This window comes from Schistocerca cancellata, chromosome 5 (assembly GCF_023864275.1).
Source record: "Schistocerca cancellata isolate TAMUIC-IGC-003103 chromosome 5, iqSchCanc2.1, whole genome shotgun sequence".
Taxonomy (NCBI): Eukaryota; Metazoa; Arthropoda; class Insecta; order Orthoptera; family Acrididae; genus Schistocerca; species Schistocerca cancellata.
In genome coordinates this window covers 306,523,378-306,539,793 of record NC_064630.1, presented here as the reverse complement: position 1 = coordinate 306,539,793, position 16,416 = coordinate 306,523,378, and the positions used below count along the sequence as shown (strand labels likewise).

At 38.1% G+C, this 16,416-nt stretch overlaps 1 protein-coding gene across 1 annotated transcript in view; it reads left to right on the top strand.

Annotated features, from left to right (window-relative positions):
- Positions 1-16,416, top strand: part of LOC126188506 (atrial natriuretic peptide receptor 1-like) — an 832,550-nt gene that overhangs the window by 814,072 nt on the left and 2,062 nt on the right. Inside the window, exon 9 of the mRNA XM_049930109.1 lies at positions 5,352-5,704. Within this exon, the coding sequence (XP_049786066.1) occupies positions 5,352-5,684 (333 nt within the window). The 3' untranslated portion in view covers positions 5,685-5,704. The remainder of the gene's footprint in view (positions 1-5,351; positions 5,705-16,416) is intronic.

The window sequence follows — 16,416 nt, the reverse complement described above, 5'->3', positions numbered from 1 at the left end:
AGAGTTTGCGAAATGACCTTTCAGTATTTTTAATGCTTCTTTTAAGGAGCCATTGTGTTCTGCTTTCTCAGCAACACAAAAAAATGCTCTTTGAAAATTTTTGCCACAGTAGTTTGATTTTGTACCTGTCTATCTTCATTATTGAGAACAATGTTTTGGGACCTACTGGGGCAATTTGCACCAGTCTCACTCTTTATCACTTCCCATATGGTTTTGATTTTGTTAGTAGATTTATTAATTTTGGAGCAGAGATACAAACTTTTTGACTTCTGAATAATTTTGCTTAGTACTTTGCAGTATTTTGTAGTGATTTAGCTGGATGTGGTGGCTGTCTGATTTTTTGCGACTTGTTTCCTTTTGCATGAAATCTTATTACCAGTGGTTATCCAGGGCTTTTTGGTATGTTTTGTGGTTTGGATCTTGTATATCCTTATTGGGAAGGTGCTTTCAAATCTCAGTGCTATTACATTACTGAAAAAAATTGTACTTGGAATTGGCATTTTCTAAATTATACATAGGTGCCCTGTCTGTGGCTTGGAGATATGATTTAAAAATCTGGATAGTTTCTTCATTAACTGCCCTAACTGTTTTCCAACTGGGACCACTATCATTCACGTAAATACTTGTGCTGTTTATAGTGAGTCTTTGTCCATCATGGTCAGAAAGACCATTCATGACTTGCCTGGTAGTATATCACCTATTTTGGTCTGGTCTATAAATATATTATTGATCAGTGTGCTTGTACATGAAGTTATTCTAGTAGGGAAACTAACCAGAGAAACCAGATTATATGTGGACATCAGATTTTATAGGTCTGATCTGTCTCTAGAATTTGTTAGAAAGTTAACACTGAAGTCCCCAAGCACTATCACATCTGTTTAGTGTTTGAATATGTATATTAGGAGAGCATCTAGCTTATTCAAAAAGAGACTAAAGTTCCCTGAAGATGCTCTATATACTGTGACTATTGATATATGGGAATTATTCAATGACAATCCTGTGACACACACTTCCTAATGTCATTCTAAACAATAATTCTGCACATTAATTACTCTACATGTGATATTGTTTTTAACATAAATGGCAACACCTCCTTTTTCTTTACATTTTCTACAAAATGATGTTGCTAAGTAATAATTGTTTATTATAAGTTTTTCTATACCAGAATTAATGTAGTGCTCACTAAAACATAATACATAGGCATAATCCATATCTTGTGGCTCATGTATATTGACTATAAGCCCATTGATCTTACTACTTAGGCCTCTAATTTTCTGGTGATAAATTGCAAGTTTTTGTTTAGCAGAAGCAGTTACACTCTATTCTCTGAAAAAGAAGTTTTGATTGAAGGGCTGGGCAATGTATTTTTTACTTACAGATTTATGGATGGATGGCCCTGAAGGATTAATGGTGTCAGTACCCCCCCCCCCCCCCCCCCCCAGGACTGCTTCAGACATTAGTTGAGTCCATGCCATGGCATGTTGAGGCACTTACGCGTGCTTGCGGGTGTCCTACACAATACTAGGCAGGTGTACCAGTTTTTTGCCTTTTCAGTGTATTACATGAATATACAGTCCCATTAAGAAGGATATCCACGGTTGCCTCCCTAGGGAACAAAAAATTCACCATCCCAGTTTCCACATATCTAGATGCATGCAGCATCACAACCCTCAAATGGCTGTTGCCACTTAACCTTTACTTCAATATTGCACACCAGGGTATGGCTACACCTGGCATTAATCAATATCACATGATGGTAATTGATTAATGACTCATGAGTAGCAATTTAATGAGGGCTTGGATGTGATAGGGTGAAATGATAATGACTTGGAAATGAGTGGACTCAATTCCTTAGCAGATAAAGGCTGCTTGCTTTTTCCAGGCTTCATACCTGTCATATATCCTGAGATTCCAGATGTGTTGATGCAACACAGCAACCCTCATGAAGTATGGGACATGTAATGCTCCCTCCAAGGCTATATTCTGCAGCACTTGCAGCTTCCGTATCACATCTAAAGCAACCCTCTTGAGACATGCATACTCCAAAATTGTGCAATGCCACCTGAAACAGCCATTTGCTATAACTTCACAACATGATTGTAGAATACTATTGTTAGGAATGCCAATGTAAATGACAGGAAAATGTGAAATCTAGGAGTGTAAAAAAAGGGTTTTACTATACAATGATGCCGCAGTTCTGCATGGGTAATATTACATATCTACAGGTGGATGAGTTGTCTGGTGTAGTGAGAATAAATTGTACATAAAATACCATCATTTTGAATCAGTTTATTTATTAGTGAAAGCAGCACATGCACACATATGCAACTCATGGTGAGTCCTACAACTCTCCACCCCATATACAGACTCAGAAACCTGCAGCCGTGACCATCACAGGATCAGTGGTGCCTCTGTTTGAGACCCTCCACTTGACTCTAAACCAAAGGACTCTGATCAACTTTGGATATGCAGCTGCACATTGTGAGCTCTGCTTGCACCCTGTGAGCAGACCCAGTAGCCTTTGCCACATCCACCAGCCAGCCATTGGCACCCCCTATAGCTGCAGGCACGGTTTCTTCCACATCTCATATGAGGCCCCCTCCCCCAGCAGACACACTGAGTGTGCATTGGAACTCCTTCTGGTCCTGGGTGCTATTTCCCAAAGGGGCCCTATAACATGCCTAACATTGGAACCTGATTGCTAGTAAACCCGCCTTTCCCTCCTCGTCCACATGTGCCTGCTCAGACCCTGCTGAAAGAGCAGCCACCTGTCACAGAGTGAATGGGTGAGGCCAGATGGCCAGCCTCCCAACTGACTCTCTGCCTTGAGCAACACAACCATGTTACCACCCTCCACCGAACCTGCAGTTAGCACAGACCCCCACATCAAGTGCACTGGAAGGTGCCTCAGCAGCAGAGCCCATAGATGAAGCAAGTGACACCCAAGGTGTCCCAAGCAATGTGCCAGTTTCTCCACCACTGCCACACACTGAGACAGCAGATGGCTGACTGTGACCATACGTGTCTTCAGCTGTTTGTGAACTGTGGCCAGCACCTCCTGCATCTTTACACAGCCACATGCACACCCTACACATCCTTCTGCTTCCAACTTAAGAATTGAACTGTGAAAACAAAGAGAAAAAGTGAATGTGGTACTTTACCTCTTAAATACAAAAATACACAATGAATTTAAGAATGAAACTCTACAAGTACATGAAAACCTGTAAAGAATTTAAGAATTAAACTATGAATACCGGCAGAAAACCTAAACACATGACTCACTAATCTCTTGGTGCTTCACCAATAGAGGCTTATGGTTACAAAGCATTCCTATTTTTAATACTGAATTTGTGATATGAAGAGCATGTTGAAGTAAGAGTAGTTTAATGTTGTCCCAATTCTCATATTTTATGCATGTAGTTCTGAACTATACAACATGACTTTTTTCAAAGTTTAATGTCAATTAAATGGCTAAAAGTCATTTATCATTATGTTGAGAAAACTTCACTAACAACTCTTCCTAAAAAAAACCACTTGACTTGTTATTTATAGTAACACTAGTCCCACTGCAAATAAAAAATACGTAGCACCTATCAATTTAATTGATGAAAAATCACCAAGATACGAAAAAGAGCAGTGGCCTTCAGATGGGACATTATGGGACACCATACATACTTAGTCCCCAGTCAGATGATTACTGATAACCTAATTTACATGGCTTCTATACTGACATCCAATTTCTTGAAACTTTTTGCAGCACTGTTTGTGACACCATAATATTCTAATTTACTTAAAATAATATCACAGATATATTAAAGCTGTGTGCCACAATGGTAATCAAACACAGACTCATCTTGTGGACTTTGTGACATTCACCTGCTTTATTTCATCATTGCTCGTCCTCAGTATCCAAGTGTCGTGTTGCTATACTGGCTGAAAAATAGGGTGTGGAAGTTTGACACTGACTATGTAAATGATGTAGACCCCTCCCCCTCCAATATACATATTTAATACGGCTAGTGCACTATTGTTTCACTTTCAATAAGCCTCATTAATAGTTTGCAGGCAAACATCCACATACTGCTATAGTAGTTTACTGTTTAACATCTACAAGCAGTAAAAGTCTAACCACACATTTCACAGTCTTTCAGGTAAATTGAACAGACACTGTCATTGTTTTTACTCACTGTCTAATTGTGTTATACTTATTTCACAATTAAGCTGATGCATTGTTGTTGTTCTAACCAACACAGGTTTCTTGTCTGAAACTCAGACCAAAAATCGGGCCCTTATACATCCTCACAATAATAGGCACTGAAACTACACACTGTTCAATGTTTAATTTACAGAAACTACAATTAAAACTTAACTCATTAAATTAACTGAATACATTAAAAAACTGGTTCTTTTTAACAGTTTCTTCCACCACAAGAGTTAGACTGGATTATTTGTTTAAATGATGACATTAACAGATATCATTATGCAAACAATACTGTTGATAAAAATGTTAATTATTTTGCAATTAATTAAGAGCTAGCTTTGCTAACATGTTTTTGAATAGAGCCAAATAGATCCTTTAAGATACAATTAGTTGTTCCTCCAAATGTTTATAATTAGTACAGAATTAGTACTAGGAATAGTCAAAATAAATTATAAAATCAATTACATACATAAAACTAAGCACAAAATTAGATCTGGTGTTATATTCTTTAAAACTGAGGGTCAACCTTTTTCTTTTATGAAAATGCCAATTATACTCAAGTATGTTAATGGTGATTGGTGAATGGTGAATGAATCTTTTTGTTGCACGACTCAGCATCTCCGCTATATGGTGAGTAGCAGCTTCCCTTCTCTGGTATTGTTAATGGTAATTAGTCAGACATGAAAAAATGAATTTTAAGGAGGCAGATAGCAAAACAAGCAGGGAAGTAAAAATATCCCAGCTTGCTTCATCACAACTTGCCTATCCAGACATGCCTTATAGATATTCTTTTGTGTATTAGTCTAACACACAGTTTTCTACTGTCAGAAAGTTTCAGTGTCGCTGCTATTCTGTTAATATTTACATGGGTGTATTGATTATTCTCAGAGGATAAAATTTATTATGTATGAAACATATTTACCTATCTTATTATATCAGAACAGGAGCATATTTCCAATGAGCATTGTTATTTAATGTGCTACTGAGAGGTATTTTTTTTACCTCAGATCAAAATAATTAAATAATTTGTAGAAGGAGCAGCTATTAGGATACAGTGCTTTTTAATTTTTCATATACATTAATTTACTGAAGTTGAGTAATAATTAATTTATTGTAGTTTAGTAATAACTTTTCTTACTTTTATTTCCAGGGGAAAGGAAAAGTAATTACCTACTGGTTACTTGGTGAAAAACAAAGTCTACCAGTGGTGGCAAATGGCAACAGGGGTCAGATGCCTACTGTTGTAACTGATTCCAGCATGAACTGTGCACTTGCAGTTAGTGCCGAAGAAACTGGCTTAGTATCAATAAGAGGAAGTGCAGGAAATACAAAGAGGAGTGTTACAGAGGCCTGCAACAATGTCTGTGTGCAAGAAGGAGATAAGAGTATAAGTACTGTTTCATCCAGGACTGAAACTAAAAATGGCAATAAATTATCAGCTGCACAGCAATGCGATATTAAAAAGCCAATTCCAAAGAAGTGATTGTTCACTTAGCTTAAAAGGTAAAACTCTGATGTTTAATTGTACTTCATTTCTAAAAGAAAAGGAGGAGTTGCAGTTAGTGAAAATAATATTAAAAATCACATGTAAATACTTAATTTTATGAGCTTCACTGAATGTCACACTAGTCTCAATATGGACTGGTGACTCATTCATTCTGCTGGTAGACATACCAGATAAGATAATGAACAGAACTGCATGTGCAACAAATTTAAAATAATGGGATTTTGCCTATTTTGAGGGCAAACTTGATATAGAGTTGCAGAATAGGAATATGATGTGTGATTAATTATTAAATTTCTTCTTGGTTTCAAGGAAATCATTTGTAAAAGTGTGTGAAGAGCAGCTGTTATAACCACCTCTGTTGACCTCCGACATTCTTTTTTTTCCCAACATGGTTCACAATAGGCAGATCTTAATATCATATCTAAAATATTTTACTTCCCAATATATCATTAAGTAGCACTAGAAGAAGATTACTAACAATAGGTAAGTGAGTGTCTCTTATATGATTAGCTCAGTTGCATCTTTAAGCAGATTAGTCAGCAGCTCAAGCAGTTATTAATATCAATGTTGTTAAGTCTTAATGACATACAAGAAGATAGGCTTCTGGTTAGCATTCACATTTGAAGCTAACCTTCTTAAGCTTTATAATTTTTCCTACGTATCAGAGTAAACTGCAACTGAGGTTATAAAAGGTGTATTTGTTATGTAAGTACCATTTTGAAACAAAAAGTACATACAAAAAGTAGCATAACTTACACCAAGCTTTTGAGTACCATCCTATAGAAATCACCACCTGATTAGGCAACAGCTGCATAAAACACAGTTCTTGACACTTGAGGAAACGCACCACATAACATTGAAATTGTAAAGCATCTGTTCCCTCTCACTTTCATCAACTTTCTGCAACAAACGTCAGTATGACTGAAGGTCACCCACTTTGTTCCTCATCATGCACATTCACGCAGTTGTCTTTAAAAGTTCTCTTCAATTTCTATACCATTGTATCACTCATAATGTTTTCTCCATACACTCCACTGATCTGATGATGAATTTCACCTGTTTTCACGCATTTAGCACTAATAAAATGGATCACTGTGCATATTTCACAATCTGTGAGATTCACAATTGGAGGAGGCACTTCAAATACTCACAAACAAACATAAACACAGTGAATATTGGCGGTGATTATGTAGATAAGTAAGTTAAAGAGCAGGCTTTTATGTAAAAACATTGTTAAGCAAAGTCTACTTGTTTTATTTTTATTTCAAAACAGTAATTACTTAAAAAACATGCCTCATAAATGACCCAATATTTTCCTGTATATTAAATACGTAAATGATTCCCAAGTGTTCTGCAGCTCATTACAATTACATGACACCCAGAAACAGAGAGACACAGTTCAGATGGGACAACTTTCTATGCTGCATTGCAACTTTGCCTCACGTAACTCCCTCCTTCCCCTCACAGCCCATTCTTCATTGTTACATATGTCAATCACTTAATGAATGAAAGGCATTCATGAGAGATTAACTCTGATGATATCAATAAAGGCTCCACCACCATAATTTTGAACAACACTATTATCATTACTGGTGGAGGGCCTCTATCAGTGAATGGAAACACCTGCCTGCAAGGCTTCCTGCAGTGATCCTTTCCAGAAGTCCACTCCTTACTCAGATTTCTATGCCATTCTGAAAGCCTCTCTCCAGAATATCTCTCTTCTCACTCTCACCTTTCCCCTAATACCTACTTTCTTGAATTCTACCACCTGTGATACCTCTCTATGGCTGATTACAGAGTTCCATTGAAAGAACCTACACTTTTATAAGCCAATACCCTCACAGTCTACTGCCCATAGCTAACACTCCCATATCCAACACACTAATCACTGACCATCCCAGTTGCAGTCCCTTTACACCTGGTACTCTGTCACTGCTAATGCTAACTTTCTCCACAGCAGTATCCTCAATCTACCTATGTGATCTTACACACAGTGAATATCCTAACTCCAGGTATACAACTGTTGCCCAAATTCCACAATCTCTTAACTTTTTTTACAGTTTATACCCTCTGCAGCTCCTTCTAGTACCATGGAGGTTATTCTTAACACATGTTCTATCACCATTTCCCTTATTCTTGTCAGTGGTTTCCATGTATTACTTTCTTCGAGTATTCTGTGGAAAACCCTCTCATTCTTTACCTTATCAGTCCACCTAATTTTCAACATCCTTCTATAGTATCACATCTCAAATGCTTTGATTATCTTCTTATCTGGTTTTCCCACAGTTCATGATCCACTACCATGCAATACTGTGCTCCTAATGCACATTCTCAAAACCTTCTTGCTCAGATTAAGGTCAATGTTTGATAACAGTGGACTTCTCGTGGCCACGAATGCCCTCTTTACATGCTCTTATCAGCTTATGTCCTCCTTGCTTTGTCCTTCATGTGATATTCTGCTTCCAAGGTAGCAGAATTCCTTAACTTCACCTACTTTGTGGTCTTCAGTTTTGACATTAAGTTTATTACTAATCTTATTTCTGCTACTCCCCATTACTTTCAACTTGCTTCAGTCTACTCTCTGACTATTTCTTTACTCATTAGACTACACACACTTTTTAGTCTGAATGTTTCATTCTTGGTCTTCAATTTTTAGTTTTCCATCTTGGTTCTTGTACGTACTGTATATTATCTTTCTTTCCCTACATTTTACTCCTATTTTTCTCAGAATGCTAACAACCTGCAACATTTTACATTGTCAAATCCTTAGTCCAGGTCAACAAATATTATGAACATGTCTTGATTTTTCTGAAGCCTTGTTTCCGTTACCAACTGCAATCTCACACTGGTTGCTCTGGTGCCCTTACCGTTTCAAAAGTAAAACTGATTGTCATGTAACTGATCTTCAACTTTCTCTTCCGTTCTTCTTTATATTATTCTTGTCAGCAACTTGGTTGTGTAAACCATTATGCTGAGAGTGCAATAGTTCTTGCACTTACCTGTTGATGCTATCTTTGGGATTGTATGAATGATATTCTTCTAGAATCTGTTGGTCTGTCTCTGGACTCATAGATTCCCCACATCAGCTTGAATAATCACTTAGTTGCTAATTCCTTCAATGATTTCAGAAATTCTGAAGGACTGTTACCTAACCCTTCTGTCTGAATTGGTCATAAGCCTTACAAAGCACTATTAAGCTCCGACTCCAATACTGGATCCCCTATGTCTTCCATACTGACTCTCATACCTATCTCAGTCACATCATCAGAGAAGTCCTCCCCCTTGCAGAGGCCCTCAGTGTTCTCTTTCCACTTCTCTTTTCTCTCCTCTACACTTAAAGTGTAATTGCCATTGTGCTCTTAATGTTAATGCACATACTTTTAATTTCACTGAAGGCTGTTTTGACTTTTCTATATACCTCAGTCAGTTCTTCCAATGATCATCCCTCTCTCAGTTTCTTCACATTTTTCCTGGTGCCATTTCACATTGGCTATCCTGCACTTCCTATTTATTTCATTCTTAACTGATTTACATTTCTGTATCCTGAATTACCTTGAACAGTTTGTAATTCCTTCCTTTGTTGATCAGTTGGTGTATTTGTTCTGTTACTTGTAATTTCTTCACAGTTACTTTCCTTGTACCTATGTTTGTCTAACCAATTTCTGTGAGTGCCCTTTCCAGATATGTGCATTCCTCAGTACCTCAGTATCCCACTTCTTTGCTGTTTGATTCCTCTGGACAAGTCAATTAAATTTCAGGATACTCTTCATCATTGCTACATTGAGATCCCAATATATATCTCTTCCTGGGTACTCTTTACAATCCAATATCTGATTTTGGAATCTCTGTTTGACCATGATGTATTCCAGCTGGAATCTTCCAGTATCTCCAGGTCTCTTCCAAGTATAATTCCTCCTCTTGTAATTTTTGAACAGTGCTTCCACTGTCACTAGCCAAATTTTGTAACAGATCTCAGTTAGTCTTTCTGCTCTCTAATTCCTAGTACATCCTCATAGTCTCCCATGACTCTTTCTGGTAGAAGGGGAAGGAAACACCATGATTATTATATTATCATCTCTGTTTACATACTGAATTACCCATTCAGTATCCTCATGTTCTTTATCTCTCTTTTTATCTTCTGCTTGTGATGCTGGTATGTATATCTGAACTGTGTTGATATTGGTTTTCTGTCAGTTCTGAATAGAATAACTCTATCACTGGATTGTTCAAAGAAGCCGCTCTCTGGCCTACCTTCCTATTCATAATAAATCCTACTCCCATTACACCATTTTCTGTCTCTATTGATATTACCCTACACTTTTGTAACCTGAAACCCTTATCTTTTTCTCTTCATTTAACTTCACAGATCCCCACTATATCTAGACTGAAAGATGCTTTCAGCAATCAGGAGATCATCATGGCATTTTTTCAATTACAGGCTACATTTACAGTGGATACACATTGCATGTCTTTAATGCAGTGGATTTCACAGTCTTCTGCATCCTCATACTGTTAATCATTGCTAACTCTTCCACCTTGTACAGGCACTTTACCATCCCATTTACCACTACCAGATACTTTTATTTCATCATATTCATGACCAACTGTATGCTCAGGAACGTTGGATGAAAATTTCCAGTAGTGATTTTATCGGTCTATGTCCCCAGGATTCTTGAATTGCCTTATATGTCTTTGAGGAATCCTTTTTATGATAGTTCACATTCATTAATCTCAAACTGATTCCCAATTTATTTACTCGGCCCACTTCAGCTCAGTAAACAGCCTTCCATGCAGAAAGCACTTTTACCTCACTGATGGCTTCATAAGAAACTCTGTTGAATTAAACCTACTATTTGTCAGCTACACATCCATTTTGACAGCTGCTACATATTTTTAGTAAACACACCATCCTAAATTCCTCCCTGCAGCAGGTAGTACTGCAGTCATTATTACAGTGACCAAACAAAACAGGAAGATGAGGTATTGATATTCATAGCTGATAATGAAGCCAATTTCAATTTAACTGTAGGTAATTATTTCCCCTATATCATACGAAAATAAGCATACTCCTAACTTTCCAAAGGTGACAATCCTCTATGACAATAAAAGACTGAGATTAACAAAACCAGAAATAAAATGTAGTCGTATTTTTATCAAGAAACTTCCCAGTAGTCATATCGCTGAAAGTGCTCTAGTGCCTTATAGTGTACCATCCGCACAATAATGCTGCACCACTTAGTTCTATTATTCTCAGTTGAATTCCTCAAAAGACAATGCTTTGGTGGAGCTTGCCTGTGATTAAACCCAGCAACTGGCAGAATGTGTGTAAATCTCACACTGCAAACTTCCAGTTAGCTGTGGCTTATACAGGTTGGACCACCTAAGGCTCTAAAATTATGTCTTCCAGAATAACTGAAACATTTGTACTGGATGTGAAATAAATCAGAAATGATTGAAACTAAACATGTAACTAGTTCTGCTGTGCCTTGAGGAGGTGAATGTGTACAGAAGCAAAACATAAATTATGGGACGGCCTGTGAGGTATCTCAACATTTCAGTTGTGTTTGGATTGCTCACAATGCTCTTTCTGTGGCCTATTTCCTTATCTCCTTGTGTGATGCCTGCACAGTTGGCTAACTCTTCTGTCCATGCTCCCATCTTTCTCAAGCACATGGAGAATACTAATACTTTTGTAATACATAACGAGGAATTCATTAATAACAACAGTAAAGTAGTTGCTCCTTAGCTCCTCTTCATTTAGTTTACTTCAGGGCTATCATTTGCAAGCCTCTTCCATACAGCATCTAACAGCTAAAGGCAGAAATTTGGGCACTGCTGTCTTTGTCAAATAGACAACCTAATGCATGCCGCTAACTGATTCACCACTGCCACATGGACAACAAACATCAGTATATATATTAATACAAAAATAATGTACATGGCATAATATTTAGTTCTGGCAAGTGTGTCTTTTCATTTATACAGCTAGGCTAACTTTTAAATCATATTCATCAACTACTTGTAAAATTAAACACAAACTGGACTCATAGATATTTTTCTCTATGATAGCTCATCTTAAAAAGAACAAAATGTGTACTAGGCACCAGTCACCTAATTTAACTCCTTTGCATACAGAAAGCCATGTCTTGATACAAAAACAAATGAGTGACACTAACAGCTAATTGATACTGCAAAGGTGGCTCAGTCTCAAACCAAGCAATCTCCTAAGATGAATCACTGTGGCTCCAATAGTAAATTTACATGGGATTCAGGATTACATGAGGCTAATGACAATGTTCCTTATAGCAGCTGAATTCAATATAATATACTTCAGCATCTTGGAAACATTTCAAAGGAAATCCTAATATTCTTTAATAAAATATGGCATACAGGACAATTGCTCAGCTGAAGAAGGAAAGCAATTTTTATTCTTCTGTTAACTCTAGAAGAGGATAAAATACACCTCAACTGTTACTGGACCACCACACTAATTTAGTAAGAGCAGAGAACTGTAATCTGTCATTTGGTTTGGAAATGAGAAGCTTCTCTCACAGCTATTATTGATTTATCAGGCAGTATACATCAGCTCTTAACAATCTGGTTCTATTAGAGGCAGCTATGTTTCCAAAAAACACATCATCCAATTTTCTTCTTCTATGGAATTATAAGTGTGTTTTAACTGTCTGGAGATCACAATACGATCACAATATTCTCTTAAAAAGCCACCAGTGGTGTCTGAAAATTTGCTTGTCTGTCTATATTCACAAACTCCTTCCTATGCTGACACTATTTTGTGTTTATGATTCAGAGGGAGAAAACTATGCATCAAGATATAATTTTGTTTGCATCCTTCTTTGCAATTCCCATTGTTAGTGCAATATCTGTTCCTGTATAAAGCTTCTGTAAAACTTGATTATGGGTGAATGACGGATACTTACACAGGGTTTTTTAAGAATATTTTTCTATATGGATATATTGGAGACACATAACTATGGCACTGAAGCACTTATAAAGTCAATCAAACAAAAGGAATGCAAGACTCTGATTCAACATTAAGTAAAATTGTTAAAATCTGAACACCCTTCATTAGCATTCTGGTTAGTTCTTAAGTGATATAAACATCCAGACAGGTATTTTTAAAGGTAGAATCAATGGCAAGACACACATAAAATGAAAGGAACATGGATGAAGTTGGTTAGTTCAGTAATCACACATCTTAACATGTCTTCTTAATCATAGTGACGGTAGGCAATGAAAACCTCATAACTCCATTTTGTTAAATTTTACAGGAAAAACAAAAAAAGCTTCTCAAAAAGTAAAGTGACACAGATAATGCTGCTACATTTGTAACTGTATAATAGATGCCTAGTTATCGAGAGATTAGAGAATCCATGCACTTTCAAGGCTCTCTCTGGTAATGGAGTTACTGGTTACTGGAATTATGAGGTTTTCAAAACAGATGGAGTTACGAGGTTTTCATTGCCTACCATCAATAAGCGGTTTGATTTTTTGAATGGCTTGCAACTGACAAGAGATTTTATTCTTGTTTCCATAAAATAATCATATATTTTGATACAGAAAACATTTAGTATCATTTTTGTATAGGGCTTAAAGATTCTTGTCTGACCCCAGTATTTCTCCTTCTCCTAATCCTCCCTTCCTTCTTCCAACACCTTTTGAAACTGAACAACCACAAGATGAAGCAACAAAGTAGCTGTAAGTTGGTGATTCTGCAAGTAACTGCTTAAAGGACAAATCAGCAGAAATGCTCAAGTGACAGAAGATGACATTATACATCTCTGAGTTACATGTGCATGAGAGGATGGTGTAGGCACCTGTATAGCAAATTGCTTCAGAGCTTGCTGTAATGACATGACAAAAAGAGGTATCCAGTAACATAGAGTCCACAGGAAACTGAGGGAGACAGTGTTCTACGTAAGACAATTTTCATATAAAAAACAATAACTCATAATATTATGAAAAGGACAAATTGCTACCAATCATATAGAGGAGACACTAAGTTGCAGACAGGCACAAAAACAACTAAAAGACTGCTCTAATTTAAGCTTTTGGCCAAAAGGTCTTCTTCTAAAAATGAAAACAGACACATTCACACATGTACAGCTTGTACACACATGACCACAGTCTCCCCCCAATGCGACCAGACTTCAGATTGACTGAAGTGGTGTGGGTAAGTAGGATGTATGGGGTGGGGAAGAGGAGGGAGAGCAGGGTAGGTGTGGAGAAAGGTGTAGTGCTGCTTGTGGGAGTGTGCAGGAATGATATGGGGGCAGGTTAGGGCTGCTAGGTGCTGTCAGGACCTGTGGTGGGAGTGGGGGCAAAAGGGGCACAGAAAAGGAGAGAAGAAGAAAAGGAGAAAAAGACTAGTTGGTGCATTGTCAGAATAGAAGTCTGTGAAGTGCTGGAGTAAGAGCAGGGAATGGTATAGGTAGGTGGAGGACAGTGACTAATGAAGTTTAAGACCAGGGTGGTTGTGGGAACATGGATATATTGCAGGGAGAGTTTTCACAAGTGCAATTCAGGAAAGCTGGTGTTGGTACCAAGGAACCAGACAGTGCACCATGTGAAGTAGTCACTAAAGTGAAGCATATCATTTTGGGCAGAAAGCTCAGCAACTGGGTGGCTCGATTGTCTTTTGGCCACAGTTTGGCAGTGGCCATTTATGTGGACAGATAGCTTGTTAGTTGCCATGTGCACATAGGAAGCAGCACAGTGGTTGCAGCTTAGACTGTAGATCACATGGTTGGTTCCACAGCTAGCCCTGCCTTTGATGAAATAACAGATGCCTGTGACTGGACTGAAGTAGACATTGGTGAGAGGATGTTTGGGTTAGGTCTTGTATCTATATCTATTGCAGGGATAAGAGCCATGAGGTAAGAGATTGGAAGCATCTTCACACATGTCCATCCAATGTCCTGAATGCCACTATCATTATCTTTTTATTTATTTTTCTCTTTCATCTCATTGTGTTTTCATATCGATTTTAGTTTATTTTCGCCTTTCACTGTAAGCCCTACTCCATCAGGTTTTACCTTGTTTCCTCATTCTTCATCTATTCCATCCTTTTTGTAAGCTTTCCCTGCATATTTTTGCATATTTTACATTGTTTATACATTTATTTATCCTTTGCTAAGAATCCTTGCTCCGTCCCCTTGCACCAGTACAGAAAAATTTTCCTATCCACATTCAGCATTGAGTACAGATACTGTTGCTGTGTTGTTGCCTAGCTCATGGAATCTCCCCAAGTAACTCATCTATCAAAAATATCCATCTCCAGTTGCAAGCCCTCCTTCCATGATGACCTCTATCTGTTCAGATTTCATCAGTCCACAGCTCTCATCAACCTAGTCCTGCAGAACCATGTAAATCAGGTCCAAACCTCCATGCAATATTTCCTCTTCACTGGTAAAATTCTCCTACTCTGCAATTCCAAATTCCTGCACCCAGTCTCTCACAGTGTACTTATGCCCTCCAGAATTTGAGGAGCATGTACAATGCCACCTCAAAAAATTCTCCAACGTGTTCACCTCCTATTCCCATGCTTGGAATACCATCATCAATCACCTTTACAAAAGCCACCAAACCTCAACCACATTCCCTCATAGCTGATATACCCTGCCTTAGAGACCTACTACATTTGCCACACACTCAGAAAGTCCCTCCCACCACCATAAAGAATCCAGAATCTAAACTGTACCAAAACATAGTGTGAACCTTCATTCCAAAAGACTTAGTCACACAAAAGTATAAGTTCTTTCCAAAGACCTTAACTTTTTTCCACTTTCAAATTCACTCATGCTGAACTTGGTAAAGACCTTATCTCCCTGCAGACAGCTGCAGTGGAAACACTTTGTCGGCACCAACCCTACTAATCAGATTACAAGTAAATCCAAAACCAATATTGAACCCTGCCTGGCACATTTCACTCCTCCATCCAAACATGATCCACACCCACTGCTCTTAATTCACCCTCTGTTAACATTCCAGAGTTTCTTAACCTCTAACCATGCCTTGCCATCATTCCCAAACCCCACAGCATGGAAACCAACCTTACATCTGCAGAAGGAACTGCAATCCTCCACATAAAAATTTATCCTACCCTTATAATCCTATTGCCAACAAAGGCTCCACCATTGTCATTTGAACTGCAGGAATTAACCTCATAGAGGAATTCCACTGGCTGTCAGACCCATCCACCCATAAACCTAGCCACAGTGATCTCATTCCAGAAATCCAACAAGATCATCAGTTCTTCCTCAACTCCTTAGGCCCATCCCAGAACCTCTCCCCTGAATCTATCTCTCTCCTCACCCTTACCCTCTCCACACACTTACCTTTTACATGTTTCCTGAAGTCCATAAACCCAACTACCCAGCACACCCCATCGTGGTCAGTTACTGTGCCCCCACAAAGAGAATCTCTGCTTTTGTGGGCCAACACCTCTAACCTACATAAAAGACACCAACCATTTCCTTCATTGACCCTCCACAGGTCCTGTTCCTTTACCACACAGCACCCTGCTCATCATTGTTGATGCCTCTTGCCTCTTTCCTTTACACTAATGTTGCATTGCTGCTGTTGAACACTACCTTCCCCAATGCCTGACTGACTTCAAACTTACAGCCTCCTTCCTGGTCACAATGAAAAACTACATCCTAAGCCACAATTACTTCTCCTTTGAAGACAC